Source organism: Chaetodon trifascialis, chromosome 3 (genome assembly GCF_039877785.1).
Source record: "Chaetodon trifascialis isolate fChaTrf1 chromosome 3, fChaTrf1.hap1, whole genome shotgun sequence".
NCBI lineage: Eukaryota > Metazoa > Chordata > Actinopteri > Chaetodontiformes > Chaetodontidae > Chaetodon > Chaetodon trifascialis.
In genome coordinates, this window is record NC_092058.1 from 12,177,777 (window position 1) to 12,191,648 (window position 13,872).

Below are 13,872 nucleotides of genomic sequence, written 5' to 3' on the forward strand. Positions count from 1 at the left end.
AAACTAGTGAAAAGCTGTGCATTGTAACAAACCTTAAAAGTTGATTTAAAGGATAAAATCTTTTAAATAAATATAATATTGTGGTCCGCTCTGAACACATGAAGCCTGCTCTTTTGATTAGCAGAGATCATTGAGTGGAACATTTAAAAAAAAAAGGAAGCAAATTAGCCTTGATTTTTATCCAATCCACCATCTTTATTTCATTTAACCCCCAGTATCAATTGAGTACATTCATAATTTTGACATAACCTGCCCCAGACCCACATGAATACATTGGATCAGTGGTTTAAACAAAATAATCAATCCACAAACCTAAGAGAGAAAAGCAGTTAACTTAAAGCAGACAGATGAGCCGCTCAACAGGACGCAGCCTGTGAAGCCACTGAAACAAAGACCAGAATCCAATACAGTTCAGTAGATCTTACCCAAATATGGCCACAAGTATTGCTGCACCTTTTATGTCCCCGTCATGTTTATGAAATTAAATACGAGCAATAATGACATTTAACAGTTATGCCGATGAACATGTAAAAGTGTATGTTGACACGACAGTTGACTGTATAATCCCAGTGCGACACCCATTAAAAACCACTCGTATAAAAACCCTTTTTAGTACGAAACATTCACATCCACCAGGACCTCATTTACATACACCAAGGTCACATGAAGTAAAGCAAAACATACCAAGGTCTCCAATAAGTAACAGCACACCATATATCCCTGGATTTAAACAGCTACATTTTCTTCTTCTTTTTTGCTCAGCTTTTACTTGAAAGGTCTTTAGAAGACGCCTCCGATCAAGCTACATTCATGAAGGAGGGTTGCTACAGTTTATCGACTGGATGTCGAGGGGATCGGACCTGCTTTAAGAGATGAAAGGGGAGATAATACGCTTAACGTCTCGGGGTTTGCGAGTTTCCGATTTTTGGAAAAAAAATCAACAAACGCGTGTGGTTGGCATGTACAAACACTGAGACTTTCCAGAGTTAGCAGGATTCATAGCTTGATTTCCATCTTTGTCGTGTTACTGTACACTTTGCTTTGGTTGGCTGGTTAGTGTGATGGTCAGAGTGGTGTGGGCTACAGTCTCAACACAGAAGAGCGAAATACAGCAAACTGTTGTTTTGGGACGTTAACAGCCGTACTATCAATAAATAAAGTGTTTGATGTCGTCCATACAAAGTACAGTACCAAGAAAAGAATGGCTCTTTGTTACTTATCAGGCTGGTTTTACATCAACTCAGATAGGAAAGGATAAGAAGGTTCTGTGTGAGCGAGACTCTTCCTCACTCTTTTATATGATCAATTAGTTTTTATTACGGGTGAGCTGATGCGGTCAATAAGTAACCAAAACGTCTGGAACAGATTTAATCGTCCTGAAAACTCAATAAAAGCAGAATATGGCAACAATAACACACTTTTTGGTTAACAGAGAATGATTAAAAAACAGTGAAAAATACATTTTCTGACACAAAAACAGTGAATTAATAATGATTATGATAGACAGAGTTTGGATTAAAAATGTAGCGCACAGTGTGCATTGCAGCTATTTCGTTAAAAAACAAAAAACTTTATTTAAAAAAAAAAAAGACCCATAGCTCCTTTTCTCGACAGACATGCTGAAATAACAAAAGGCCTGTATTTTAACATTCTGCATGTGTAAAACTTCAAGAAAGAAGTAGCACTTAATCTTTGATCCAGCAAACCGTACGTACGTTATAATACAAAGTGGTGATAAAAAGATCACTTCTGTCCCCATGCGCCCATCAGTTTCTACGCCAATCCAGCAACAGCGCTGAAAAGCGAAGTGGTGAGACATCTCGGTCTGTTGCAAAAAGACTAATATGAACAAAAAGGCCTCTGGGGTGTACGATCACATGCCTACAGCCCTCTATGTACAGTCTTACACTTTTAGCCCCGATTCAGAAGAGACAAAGCAGGATGTGCAACCCGTCTGGAACAGAGTCCCCTGCAGGACAGCAGGGATTTGTCTCATCATGAAACCACACTTAATCAAAGACACGGTTTCTCCAACATAATAAAAAAAAGCGACGTAAGATGATCGTCTGTGAGATTATGTGAGAGGGAAGCTTTTCAAAACGTGCCCTTTGGTTTTGTTTAAGATGCCATCGTTTGGCTTTGACAACTTTACTTTGATTTCTTTTAGAAAACAGCTCACAAACAGCCCAAGACGGGAGCGGTGTTTCCTCAGTGAAGTACATGAGCGTGAGAATAGTGCACTGCCTGGTTCAGTCGCATCTGGTAAACGCTAACGCTTACAGTCACAAAGGAAGACATTCATCCCTTGTTGAGGGGGCACTGTTCCAGTTTTTACTGTTGATGTTCGTGAAAACACAAATGTCCCATTCTACGATTATTTCACGCTCAAACGCACAAAGAAAAAAAAAAAAGAAATTCTCAACATGATACATAGAAAACACCTGCTTTGCTTGAAAGGCTATTGTTTTTAAGGGAAACGAGGAAGGGTGGAAAGCCAGTCCAAAAGTAAGGCCAGCTAAATTGCATAGAACTTCAGTAGTGCACTGATGCATCAAAAGGCTGTGCTCCTTTCCTCTGTCAACTTTGGCAGCCCTGCGGAGTTCCCTCAGAAACCACCAGAACTCCAACACCATTCGTCTGCACTCCTCGTTTTGTCTCCTTGGCAGAAGACACAACAGCTTCACTCGGACTGCAAACGCCCCACCCGGACCCTTGTGGATCAAAACAACAGCGTTCCAGCTGAGGGGCGCAGACATTTTCAACAGAAATGAAATATTCCAAAGTACACGTAACGATGGATGTATTTCTATGTGAATGGTGTGTGGAGGAGCACAATATGTACTATTTTCAATTCCTTTAGAAAAAAAGGACATTAATAGGGTAAGAATTTGTACAAAATACCTCTCAGCCAGTTTAAAACATTTGAGATTTTTTTCTCCCCCTTCTCCCCTAAAATGATGTGAAGCTCTGGACGAGGATCCAGCGAGGCAGCAGTGAGGAAGAGAGCACAGCTCGGACTCTATTTGCACCCTTTCTCTCTGTGAAGCAAAGACGCCACCCCCCCACCCCCAACACCACTTTCTAAACAACAGAAATTGTATGAAAGCACCAGTTCTGGGCAAACAGGCCCAGATGTAGGTAGCTCCACCTCTCTAGCAGGGTGGAGCTCTATACATATTTAACCCCTGTGAGAACGAGCGGTGTTCAGGAGGAGATGGGACAAAGCCCGGCTATGCGGCCATCAACTAACGGGCACTTCAGCCTCTGCGTCCTTGTCCGAAATCTCGTCCTGGATCTCGTCTGTGTTCCCTGAGTCGCTGCTGGCCACCGAGCTGAAAGAGGGAGAGTTCCTGCCTCCTTTAATCATCCGTCGGCAGGTCTCCATCTGCACGTCCAGGCCTCTCTTCATGCTGCACATCTCCATGTACTCGTGCAGATGTCGGTTCATGTCGCTCTTCGCTGTGGCCAATTCCATCTGAAAGAGGGGAGACGGTATTTTAAACTTCATCTGTTAATGGACATCAGTGTCACCAATTCAGTATCTGACCAAAAGTGAAATATGGTCACAGTCTCTCCTTCCCTTCCAGAGTTATGGTAAAGTGTTTTTACAGAACATCATGATCTCACAATTAAATTGACCTTTGACCTTAATATCACAAAGCCATGGTCCAAACCAGACCCCTTTGACAAAAACATTAATTTTACCTCTCAAACACAGCAGCTGACTGGTTAGTTTGTCTGTGTTATTGCGTGACTTCGGTATTTTAACACGTTAGTTCAGATCCAGACTAAACGGCAGAACACAAACAAGCTAACCTGCAGTGAGTGTAGGAAAGAGCTGTCTGATGTGAAGTGAAGCAGTTAAAATATTCAAAATATAGCGATCACTGAAACTGATACTGATGTTTTGTAGGTGGGACTTTCGTTGGTGGCACGTCAAAAAAGCCAAACTAATAATAATTAATAATAATAATAATTAATAATTATTAATAATTTCCATACAGTCCCTAAGAAAATGAAAGTATTTCCTGGATTAGCTTTGTCCCAAATCCATACTACATACTATCAACTGTATGCATACTGTCTGCTTTGAGTATATTTTGTCGCCTGAACACACCACATAACAAAAACCTGTGTAAGAATCAGTATGTATGTGTCTGTATGGATTTGGGACATGGCTGATGCTTGTTGTTGTTTCCTGTTCATGCTTTAATCTTACTTTATATTTGCTTTGTGTCTTTTTCTCACACTCAAGAAACACACACACACAGTCTACCTCGATCTGGCCGATGGTCTCCTGGTACTCCTGCTCTCTGGTCTTAAATAGTGACTCTGTTTCATCAATGAGGCTGCCAAGACTTCCATCCTGGGAGTCCTTAGAGAGCACAGACAGAGGCCTCATTCATCATGCATGAGAAAATGTCTGACGCAGCAACCGTAGCAATGATCTACACACTGCCTTGCATGAGTTTAAAAGCCATCGACTCTGGAAAGGTTTGTCAATGCAGACAGGACTCACTGGATCTGCGGCTTCACCGTTGCCTTCAGAGGGGCTGACGTTCGTGCAGGTGGTTGCGGCGATGGTGCACGGCACGTTGTAGTTCGTGAAGTCCTCCCACAGCAGCAGGGTCTCCTCGTTCTCCTCCCACGTCAGACTGTCGCAGTCGTCGTCGATTTCAAATGTCTCCCGCCTGGCAACAAAGGAGTTATCTGAGCAATGTCTGTGTAGGACAAGGACGGGGGACGGAAAGAACAAGAGAGAGAGGAAGGAGAGGAAGGAAAAGTATAACAGCCACCAGACTGAGCGGAGGTTACAAGCAAAGAGGAGGAGGCGCTTAGAGAGAAGACAAAGAGACGGAGGGAAAGAGTTTATGGAAAACAAGACTGGCTGACCGGTTAGTGATCAGTATAGAGGCTGTGACTACTGTGACTTTAACAAAGCAAATTAATGCCCACAGTATTTATATCTCCTGAGTTTTGCTGAATCAGCATACTGTATGTTAGTTGCAACACTCCATGTAAACACTAGAGGGAGATGAAGCAACGCACAGTGCAAATCCATCAGGTGCAGGAGAGCCACAGTACCGGTGTGACTGCAGAGCATACGTAGGTCCATTCAAAGCAGACAGGGCTCGACTCTGGTGTGTGCGTGTACTTCTGGTGCGCGTGTGTGTGTGTGTCAGCGGCGTCGCTTACAGCTGGTTGAGCATGCGCTTCATTTCGTCCGTGATGTTGAGCGACCCGGGGGCCTCCTCCTCTGAAGGGCTGGGCTCGGCATCCATCTCTGAACTCTCCTCATCGGATACGGCTTTACGCTCTTTTCTCTTGCAGCAGGCCACGGCGCCCTGCACACACACACACACACACACACACACACACACACACACACATTGAAGCTACTGCTGTTGTACAAGATGACACTTATGAGTGGATCCCATGGAAACATATAACACAAGAGAAGCCACCAGCTTGATTCCCAGTGGATTTTCTACTTGGGCGTTAGCCAGCACTGTCAGTGCAATGTGATAACCTTGCGTGCAATGAAGAGCTAGCACGTCAGCATTTCACTTTTCTTCACGTGTGTCAGTGTGTGCATATGTAAGAGCCACGACTGTAAATATCCAGCATGTTTCTCAGTTTGTGTTTTGACACACGTGCATTCCTGCCCCTTCAGACGGGGTCACTCAGTACATGATCAGCCGATGAAAAAGATTATACACGCAGTCATCCACTGGCAGCTCTGGTTTCATCTGTGAGTGCTGACTCTTTCCTTCACAAAAGAATTCATATTTTTACTGTCAGCCCCTCCGACAAACAGCCAAACGGCAGATGGATACCCACCCTCTCTGGGAGCGACCTGGCCGGACTGACGTTGAACATCTTTGACATGTCCTCTGAGTTGCGTTGCTGAGCCACGTCGCACAGTTTGGCCGTGATGTCGATCCGCCTGCAGATGTCCATGTCCACCCGTCTGGCTTTCTCCTGAATCTTGGTGTCCAGGTCAGACATTTCCTGCAGGGGTAAGGACGGTTGTTTTAGATGACGTGTGCAAACCGAACACCTTGTCACTGTGTACACATACAGCTCGTCAACTTGATTCACTACGGCAGGCGAACAACTGATAGTTTGACCTTATCATATTTACTTGCTTCTAGCTTTGGCAGCTCTTTAAACATGACATGTTACATTACTATGGAATTTTTGGATGATTTGAGTTGATGTTGGACTTTTTGTTTAATTTTAACATATTTTCTCTTATCTGTAATTCACTGTTACTGCTGCCTTGCATGGAAGGACACTCTTGACAGTTCTTTTAGGACACGTTTACACCGGCCTTGTTTAGTCGTTTAGTTGGACGATCCCTGCAGCGTTTAGCCCCCTGCTGTTGTTTGAGTTGGTGTGATTGCAGGAATTGAACCCTGGTCCGCCTCAAAGGGGTGGTCTCGGTCCACGGTCAGGTGAATTGAGGAGTGGTTCATCTTTGATGTGAACACCATTCAAACCAATCACGGGAATTGTAGCATTTAATGTGGCATTTTGTGGTTGTTTTACTAGACATCCCTATAGTTGATCTTCTAAAGTCTGCTGATGTGATGTCCAGATCATAACCAGCATGGACATAAACATAGCCTGACGGCGCTCCATGATGTTAACCAGTCCAGTATAAGCTATAGTATTATAGTTTATTAGTCCAGGTAGAAATTACAAGAGGTTTGTTGTCTTGTTTTTATGACATTTCCAACCACATGGCTTTTATTTACAGGCTTCTTTGTCTTCTTCTTTTGGATTTATTGGCGGTTGGCAAACAGCTTTCAGGTACGTTACCACCACCCACTCATCTGGAGTGTTTGGTCTACTGTTCTGGACAGTTTCAGTTTGGCCTTTGTGAATGCAAACCGGACCAACTGGAAAACCAAAACAATGCATCATCCTCGCACTGGTTTCATCGAGGAAAAGAACATTTAGGTGTGAACATGACCTTCATCTGAGTGAGACTTTCCTGCTTACACTTTCCTGCAAAACATCTGCATCTTTTTAACTAAAGCTGTTAGTTTATGTTAGTAATGTTGTAATGTTAGTAATCATGTAATGATATTCTGTTGCAGGTATGCATCCTTCACATGGATCACACAGAGACTGGCTCTTCCTGCTACAATGAAAAACTGAACAGCTGGAGGATTTTCCTGTGAGCAACAACACGAGGGTCACCACGTTTACAGCACAGACGACAAAATGCAGGACGTCTGAGGACAACTAGAAAAACCTCGACACTAAACACGACTCCTATGAGCTCCACTACTGCTACGTCACTTACCCGCCTCTGGATTCACACATCATCAGGTAAGAAGCCGAGCGCAGAAAACAAAATGAAAAATCCACAATGTGGAGATGAAAAAAGTGACGACAAGCAAGATAAACAAGAAAGCCGTCCATAAACAAAAACAGCATCCAACTATATTTATCCCTGAGCAAGCACAAGCTGTGACTGAGCCCACTGCAGTATATTACAGCTGTATATCACACTAGAGCAGACCTGCCAGGGAACAATACAGCGCTGTACAGAACAGGAAGTGCTCTTCAACTACAGCTGCTATTTGAGCTGTTCTCAATGAATGCTTGTCTTGGAGGTTTTCTGGCATGGTGTATTTTTCAAGGAAAGAAGGAAGGAAGGAAGGGTGTGTTTAGTGTTATTACTTAGACCTGTATGAACAACGGCCTTTATCAGAATGACAGCCGGGAAAACGATTGGCCATTTTTCAAACACTACTGTCAGAATGCTTTAAGCATGGGAGTTAACGCAGCACTTTGTCTACAGTGTGAAAGCCGAACAAATACTCACATCACTCATCAGACTCTTGAAGACCACGAGTTCGGCCTTCAGTCTGTCCACCTTCTCGCTCAGCTCATCCTGGATCTCAGACGACTCCCGGGCGCTCTGATTGGATGTCACGGTGAGGTAAACGTTCAGACACATAACAGGTAAACAAAGATACTGAAATAAATCTGTAGAATAAAGTTAAATGACCATTTCTAAATTTTTATAACGAACATTCACGTCACGCATTCAGGTAGATAAACGTCTTACCATTTCAGGTAAGGCCCTTCTAATCAAATAAAGCTTCTTTACTGTTACACATTTTCATAATGGTTATTCTTCAGCTCTTTATGATCGGTACCCAGAGGGCATAGTTTTCTTTTCTTTTCACATTTACATAACTGAGGTGATACAAATGTGAGCCTGTGCTGTTTCCATTGGAAAAAGGCAGGCTAGCAGTTTGCTTCCTCTTCCAGTCTCTATGCTAAGCTAAGCTAACCGGGCGCTGGCTGTAGCTTCATATTTACTGTACAAACACAAGAGGGAATAGACCTGATCTAACTCTCGGCAAGAAAGTTTACCAAACTTTTAGACTTAAAACACTCCGCTGGTGCTTACATCTGTTTTAGAACATCAGTTGAGCCCTCTGACCCTCGTAACTTTTAACAATACGAGCTTTTCTTAGGAATTTGCTGAATAATCGATTGCCCTAAATGGATAGCTGTCCTATAGTAGCTATTATCCATGTGCTCAGCAGTTTAAAGACTGAATTTTATAACGACTAAAAGATGATTAGAACCCTGTTGACTTTATTCTGTCCCGAAGAGAGTGCCAGTTTTTTGCCTCTGTATTAAGTCAGCACATGGTAACAGCCCTTTGGCTCCGAGCCCTTCACAATAAATGGCTGTTTGCACTGAATTTACTATCTCTGAGCAGATTTCCAGCTCTTCCATACACAACGACATCTGTGTGTGCTCTAAAAGGTTAAAGCCCCTGGGGGATGGCACTCCACCTCTCTATCTGGGGTTTTGCTGACCCAGAATTTAAGACAAACACGCATGCTGCTGCTGATCGATTTGAGTAAAAGCAGAGGGGGAAGGATGCCGACTAGATGAGGCACCCACACCAGCTGCGATGGTGGACGTGTTATCACATGGCCGCAAGGTGTGACACTCTGAATTGATTTTGCTCTCTACATCTGTTTCCTTTGCTTGCTCTGAACAGAAACATGATGGTAGACTGCTGGTGATATTTGATGTTTATATCTAAATCTAGGCCAACAGGCTCCTCCTGATGGGTTTGTAATATGGTTTTTCTCATCTGACACATCCTCCTGGCTGTAGCTGCTTCTAGTACAGCTCTGCTGAGTCCACACTGAATGAAGCACCATGAAGAACGGAGCTATATATAAATATTTCTGCATGTGCTGTAGTAGCAAGTTTGAAAATGTATGCGTGCTCATGCTTTCTGCTCAGATTTTATTCGTGCTCCATGTCTGCTTGTGGTCGGTGACTCCTGGCAAGACTTCAAATAGCTGTGCACGAGTGTGTTTGTGGAATATATTTCATTGTTAATGTTTCCAGACCTGCTGCATGGTTTCCACCGTGGACTCCAGCTGCTCTCTTTTGGACTTCTCCTCCTCCCATCTGCAACACAGAGCACAGAGGTGGGTCAGTTACTGCTGGGCCTGGTCCCCTGGGGGCCACTAGGCAGGTTAATGGTACTTTTGTGGGGATAATAGTCCCATCTCTGATTACAAAACGCCCTTGACAGTGTGGGTTCACACCCACTACCCCCCCCGTTTTCATTCTTTTGTTTCCTTCATCCTTTGTACCGTCATCTTTACAACCCCACTGCCTCAATAAAAAAAACAGAGAGAGAATGGAGTTCCATCTTTCTCCAAACACAACAAACGTTGCTCATGAATAGTTTTTGCACCTTTGAGTGGCTGCAGAGGGAGAATAGAGACAATCGAGCTATAACACACCCAGAAGGGTGGAGTATTTCTGCTGCTGCCTGAATTCCTTCATGCAAACATCTTTCCTCATGAAGTCTCAGGACTGGGGAATCTGTTAACAGGATTTCACTGGCGACAGTTCAAAGCCAATGAAACTGTATTCATGCTGCTGACAGATATGAAACCTACGGAGATAAAGTTTAACTTAACTGCTACCAACCATTGTGCAAAGCCATTTGTAGAAGGCATAATGCTAATATTTATTGAAGATAAGATAAATTTAATCATTCATCATATCATAGTTGCCAGTTTGGCAAGTTGCACTAAAACAGGCAGCTCAAGAGAGTCTACAGCCATGCTAGCAGCTGTGTGAGACTGTATTTAGGCACAGCAGTGCGAAAAGCTAATGTCAGAATGCTAAAATGCTCACAATGACAATGCTAAAATGCTGATGTTAGGGAGGGACAATGTTTACTATGGTGTTAGCATCATGTTAGCATGCTGTAGCAGCAGTACAGCTAAGGCTGATGGGAATGTCAGGGGATGACAGAAGTGATTACAATTCATCCTGAAGGAGACGTGAAAATGTGAGCTGAATTTCATGGCAATCGATCCAACAGTTGTTGAGATATTTCAATGAGGACCAGCGTGGTGTACCGGCCAACCGACGGACGAACCATCCCAGAGCCGTGCTGCTAGCATGGCTAAAAATACAGCGCCAGACCCCCCTTCTCAATTGGCTACAAGCCATGATTAGCAACACAGTTTTCTTTGCCCTCTCCTGACAGATCATATTACTCATCTGCACCATGGCAGCTGTGTAAAAACAAAACCAGGAGCATCTTTAATTGCCTTGCAGCATATGTGCTGCGTACAAGGCACGGAAAGCTCCACCCGAACTGCACCGGTCAGTTCATCCTGCTCCGAATACACACTCATCTTGCTCCGTGAGATAAGAGACAGCAGGCATGCTGAGTCACTGACGCCTCCCAAAAAGAGAGTTTGAGCTTCGGAGTGATTAAGGAGCTCATTCAGTAATATGAAGCAACCGCCCGGAGTCAGACACACGTGCTGCTGAGCCACTGTGGACGCATGGACGACGACGGAGGAGGATCATTTGAGAGTGGGTTTTCTGTGTGTGTGTGTGTGTGTGTGTGTGTGTGTGTGTGTGTGTTTGTGAGAGAGACAGTGGGAAGACTTGTGTGTTGTGGTGTAAGTATGCATGCCTGACCATATGTGTTTACTGGAGAGGAGAAAGCTGACATCTGATAACCACTGCTGAATTCTTGGACACTCCTATAGCCTCTACCATAGAGAAACACGGGCACAGCCAGAAGTCACTTCTGCATCACGACATGCGTCACTACAGACTCACTTTCTCTACAAAACCCAGCCTCGTTTCCATCCAGGACACACTGAATGTACACTGTCTAATTAGAGAGAAGTATTCCTCGGCTAGGCGTGCCAGCTCGCACTGTGATTGAAACCTTGGTCTAAAAAACGCTGGCAGCGCTGCTTTACTGTGTCCACAACACTCCGTCTGTCTGCCGCAGGACTGTGGTTGAGGTCGCTGGAGTTCGTAACTGCATCACATCCTCTGCAGCCACAAAACCATTTGTGCCAGCACGTGCATCACTTGTGCTGTCACTTCCTGTAGAAACCACCACGTCCTTTTCTGTTATGCTGTGGGTGATAACTGGACAACATGATTAAATCGAGCGACTGATGGAGAGGAAGCCTCTCTGTGTCAACAATATGTCAAGGCTATTTATGTCATCTATCAAAGGTAATGGAATCATTGACAGACGAAGCAGCAGCTGCTTGCACATAATCTTACAATTAGCAATAACAGTCAAATGGAAAACCTCTGACTGTTTTCAAGCTTCCAGATAAAAATGGATAATCCAAACAGAGATGACACTACAGCTTAGCAAAGGTATTCTCTCTGGCTTCTCAGCCCTAGCCGTGGTTCTGGTTTTCCTGCACCTTTGGCGTGACTCAGTCAAACGAACACACCCGGAGTCTCCTTACAAGGACAAAGACAGCAGGAGGGTTGGAGCCTGTGTGAACTCACAGACATCTGTTTACCGCCAGACACATCCTCTGCAATCTTGCTCTAATAAATCAAAAACTGGGTGGTGTTACAGATGCCAGCTCAACATTCTGCAACAAACTGAGTGGTTTCTTTTCTGTTTTTGGAAGGCAAAACTGAACTAAAGTAGACAAAACCTAAACTTAATTATGGAAGCTTTTAAAGAGCCACATTAAGATGCTTTCTAATTTCCATAAAGAAAATTTAAAGCTCTTTAAAGAGTAAATCTGTGATTAGTTAACCAATTTTTCCACATTTTATTAATGTTTCTTTCAATCAAATCTAATAATAAACATACCACAATTGTTTTCTTAAAGGTCCACTGTGTAGGATTTAGTGGCGAGGTTGTAGACTGCAACCACCTCAGTACGCTTCGCCTCTGCGTTTTTAACGGCCTTCATAGGGACGGGCCCTATGAGGGCCGCTAAAAACGCAAAAGGCGCTCTTTTGAGCCAGTGATTGGTTTTTCTCTTCTAGGATACTGTAGAAACATGGCCGACTGTGGAAGAGGACCTGCTCCCTGTGTAGATATAACAAGCTCATTCTGAGGTAATGAAAACACAACTATTCTAATTTTCAGGTGATTATAGACTCATGAGAACACACTTATGAATATTATATTTCATTTCTGCCATATCCTGCCAACAAATCCATTTAAATCCAAATAAACACACTGGACCTTCAATTCAGTGTTGTATGATTGAAAGAAGCACCTGAAGGTACAATGTGTAAGAAATGGCCACCTGTTGTAGGTTTCTCCAAACAATTAGGAGGCTGTGTATCACCAGAGTAACCGCTCACTACTGCCCACTGTACTCTTTGCTGCAGGCAACGGAACTGGGCTCAGCAGCCTCCCAGTGAACACAGCCAGATCAGGACCCAACACAGCCGCCGAGACCAAAGGAGGCCAGTTTGACAACAGGGAAAACTCTACCGAGGTGATTCACAGCAGCTCCGACCAGGACTCTGACTCCAGGCCAACAAAGACAAGGCACGCCTGGATAGGAGAGCCGTGAACCAGGAAAGCAGCGAGAGGAAGGTCGGTCATCTGCAGCGTAGAAAAGCAGCGTATACAGTTGGAATATTTTCACATCTGAGCTGGAGAACCAAACCAGAGTCAATGATTGTTGTAGGGCAAAGACAGACAGTTGTGGTGAGTTTCGTTTCTGTTGAGCTTGAACGAAGTGTGTTTGTCTGGCGTTAACTTGGCAATTAAGCTTATCTTTCAGTAGAAGAGAGAAACGTGAATTCAGAAGGTTGCATTTTTCTGTTAAATAAGGAAAATAGGTATATGAATATTTCCTTTCTTTACATTCTGTGAGTTAATTTTATCAAGCTAAGAAAAAAGCTAAAAAAAAAGCCTGTGAAACATAGCAAACTCGCCACTTGCATACATCTCCCAGCTGAAACTACGGGGGGCTGTACTGTCGGTCTCCTGACGCCTCGGACGCCTCTTGAGGTACAAAGTGGTATTACAACACAGCACAGGGCTAACTGGTTAGCATGCTAACTTCAGTCAAAAACTATGCAGCACAATACAAAGACGTCTTTGACTTAACATCAGGACTGTTACTCCCTCAGATTCTTCAGAGATTCGCTCATGGTTGGAACATTTTGTCCCTGTCGTAAACACTGCACCTTTGAGTAAAGTTGTTCCAATGAAATGAACGAAGGATAAAAATTTCACATTTCAATGAATGCAAAAAAAAAAAATAAAAATCACAACTACATATTGTGCGATTCATGAAAAGCAGTGATTTGAGAGGATACTGCACTGCCTCGCATCAAACACACATTTTCTCAGAGAATTTTTGACTGCTGAACAATAGGCATTCCTGCAGCGCTTGCCAGCGAGCACTCCCTGCCTTTTGTGGTATGTCTGGGAGTTATGTTTGCACGCGAGCTGTCTGAATGTTTTCTCATCAGCGTGCCTGCAGACACAGCATGCACATATCGGCATCTGATGCACTGATGTTCCCAGGCTTGGCACTTTCCAATGGCAAAGCT

At 43.8% G+C, this 13,872-nt stretch overlaps 1 protein-coding gene across 2 annotated transcripts in view; it reads right to left on the reverse strand.

The window, feature by feature from the left end:
* Positions 1-179: 179 nt before the first annotated feature.
* iffo2b (intermediate filament family orphan 2b) overlaps positions 180-13,872 on the reverse strand; it is a 28,305-nt gene continuing 14,612 nt past the window's right edge. Inside the window, exons 2-8 of one of the 2 annotated variants that reach the window (XM_070958994.1) lie at positions 9,402-9,462; positions 7,841-7,936; positions 5,842-6,012; positions 5,197-5,345; positions 4,520-4,721; positions 4,277-4,375; positions 180-3,475 (exon numbers count right to left, since the gene is read on the reverse strand). In XM_070958994.1, coding sequence (XP_070815095.1) covers positions 3,242-3,475; positions 4,277-4,375; positions 4,520-4,721; positions 5,197-5,345; positions 5,842-6,012; positions 7,841-7,936; positions 9,402-9,462 — 1,012 coding nt within the window. In that variant the 3' untranslated portion in view covers positions 180-3,241. The remainder of the gene's footprint in view (positions 3,476-4,276; positions 4,376-4,519; positions 4,722-5,196; positions 5,346-5,841; positions 6,013-7,840; positions 7,937-9,401; positions 9,463-13,872) is intronic. The other variant, XM_070958995.1, reaches the window with a different exon arrangement.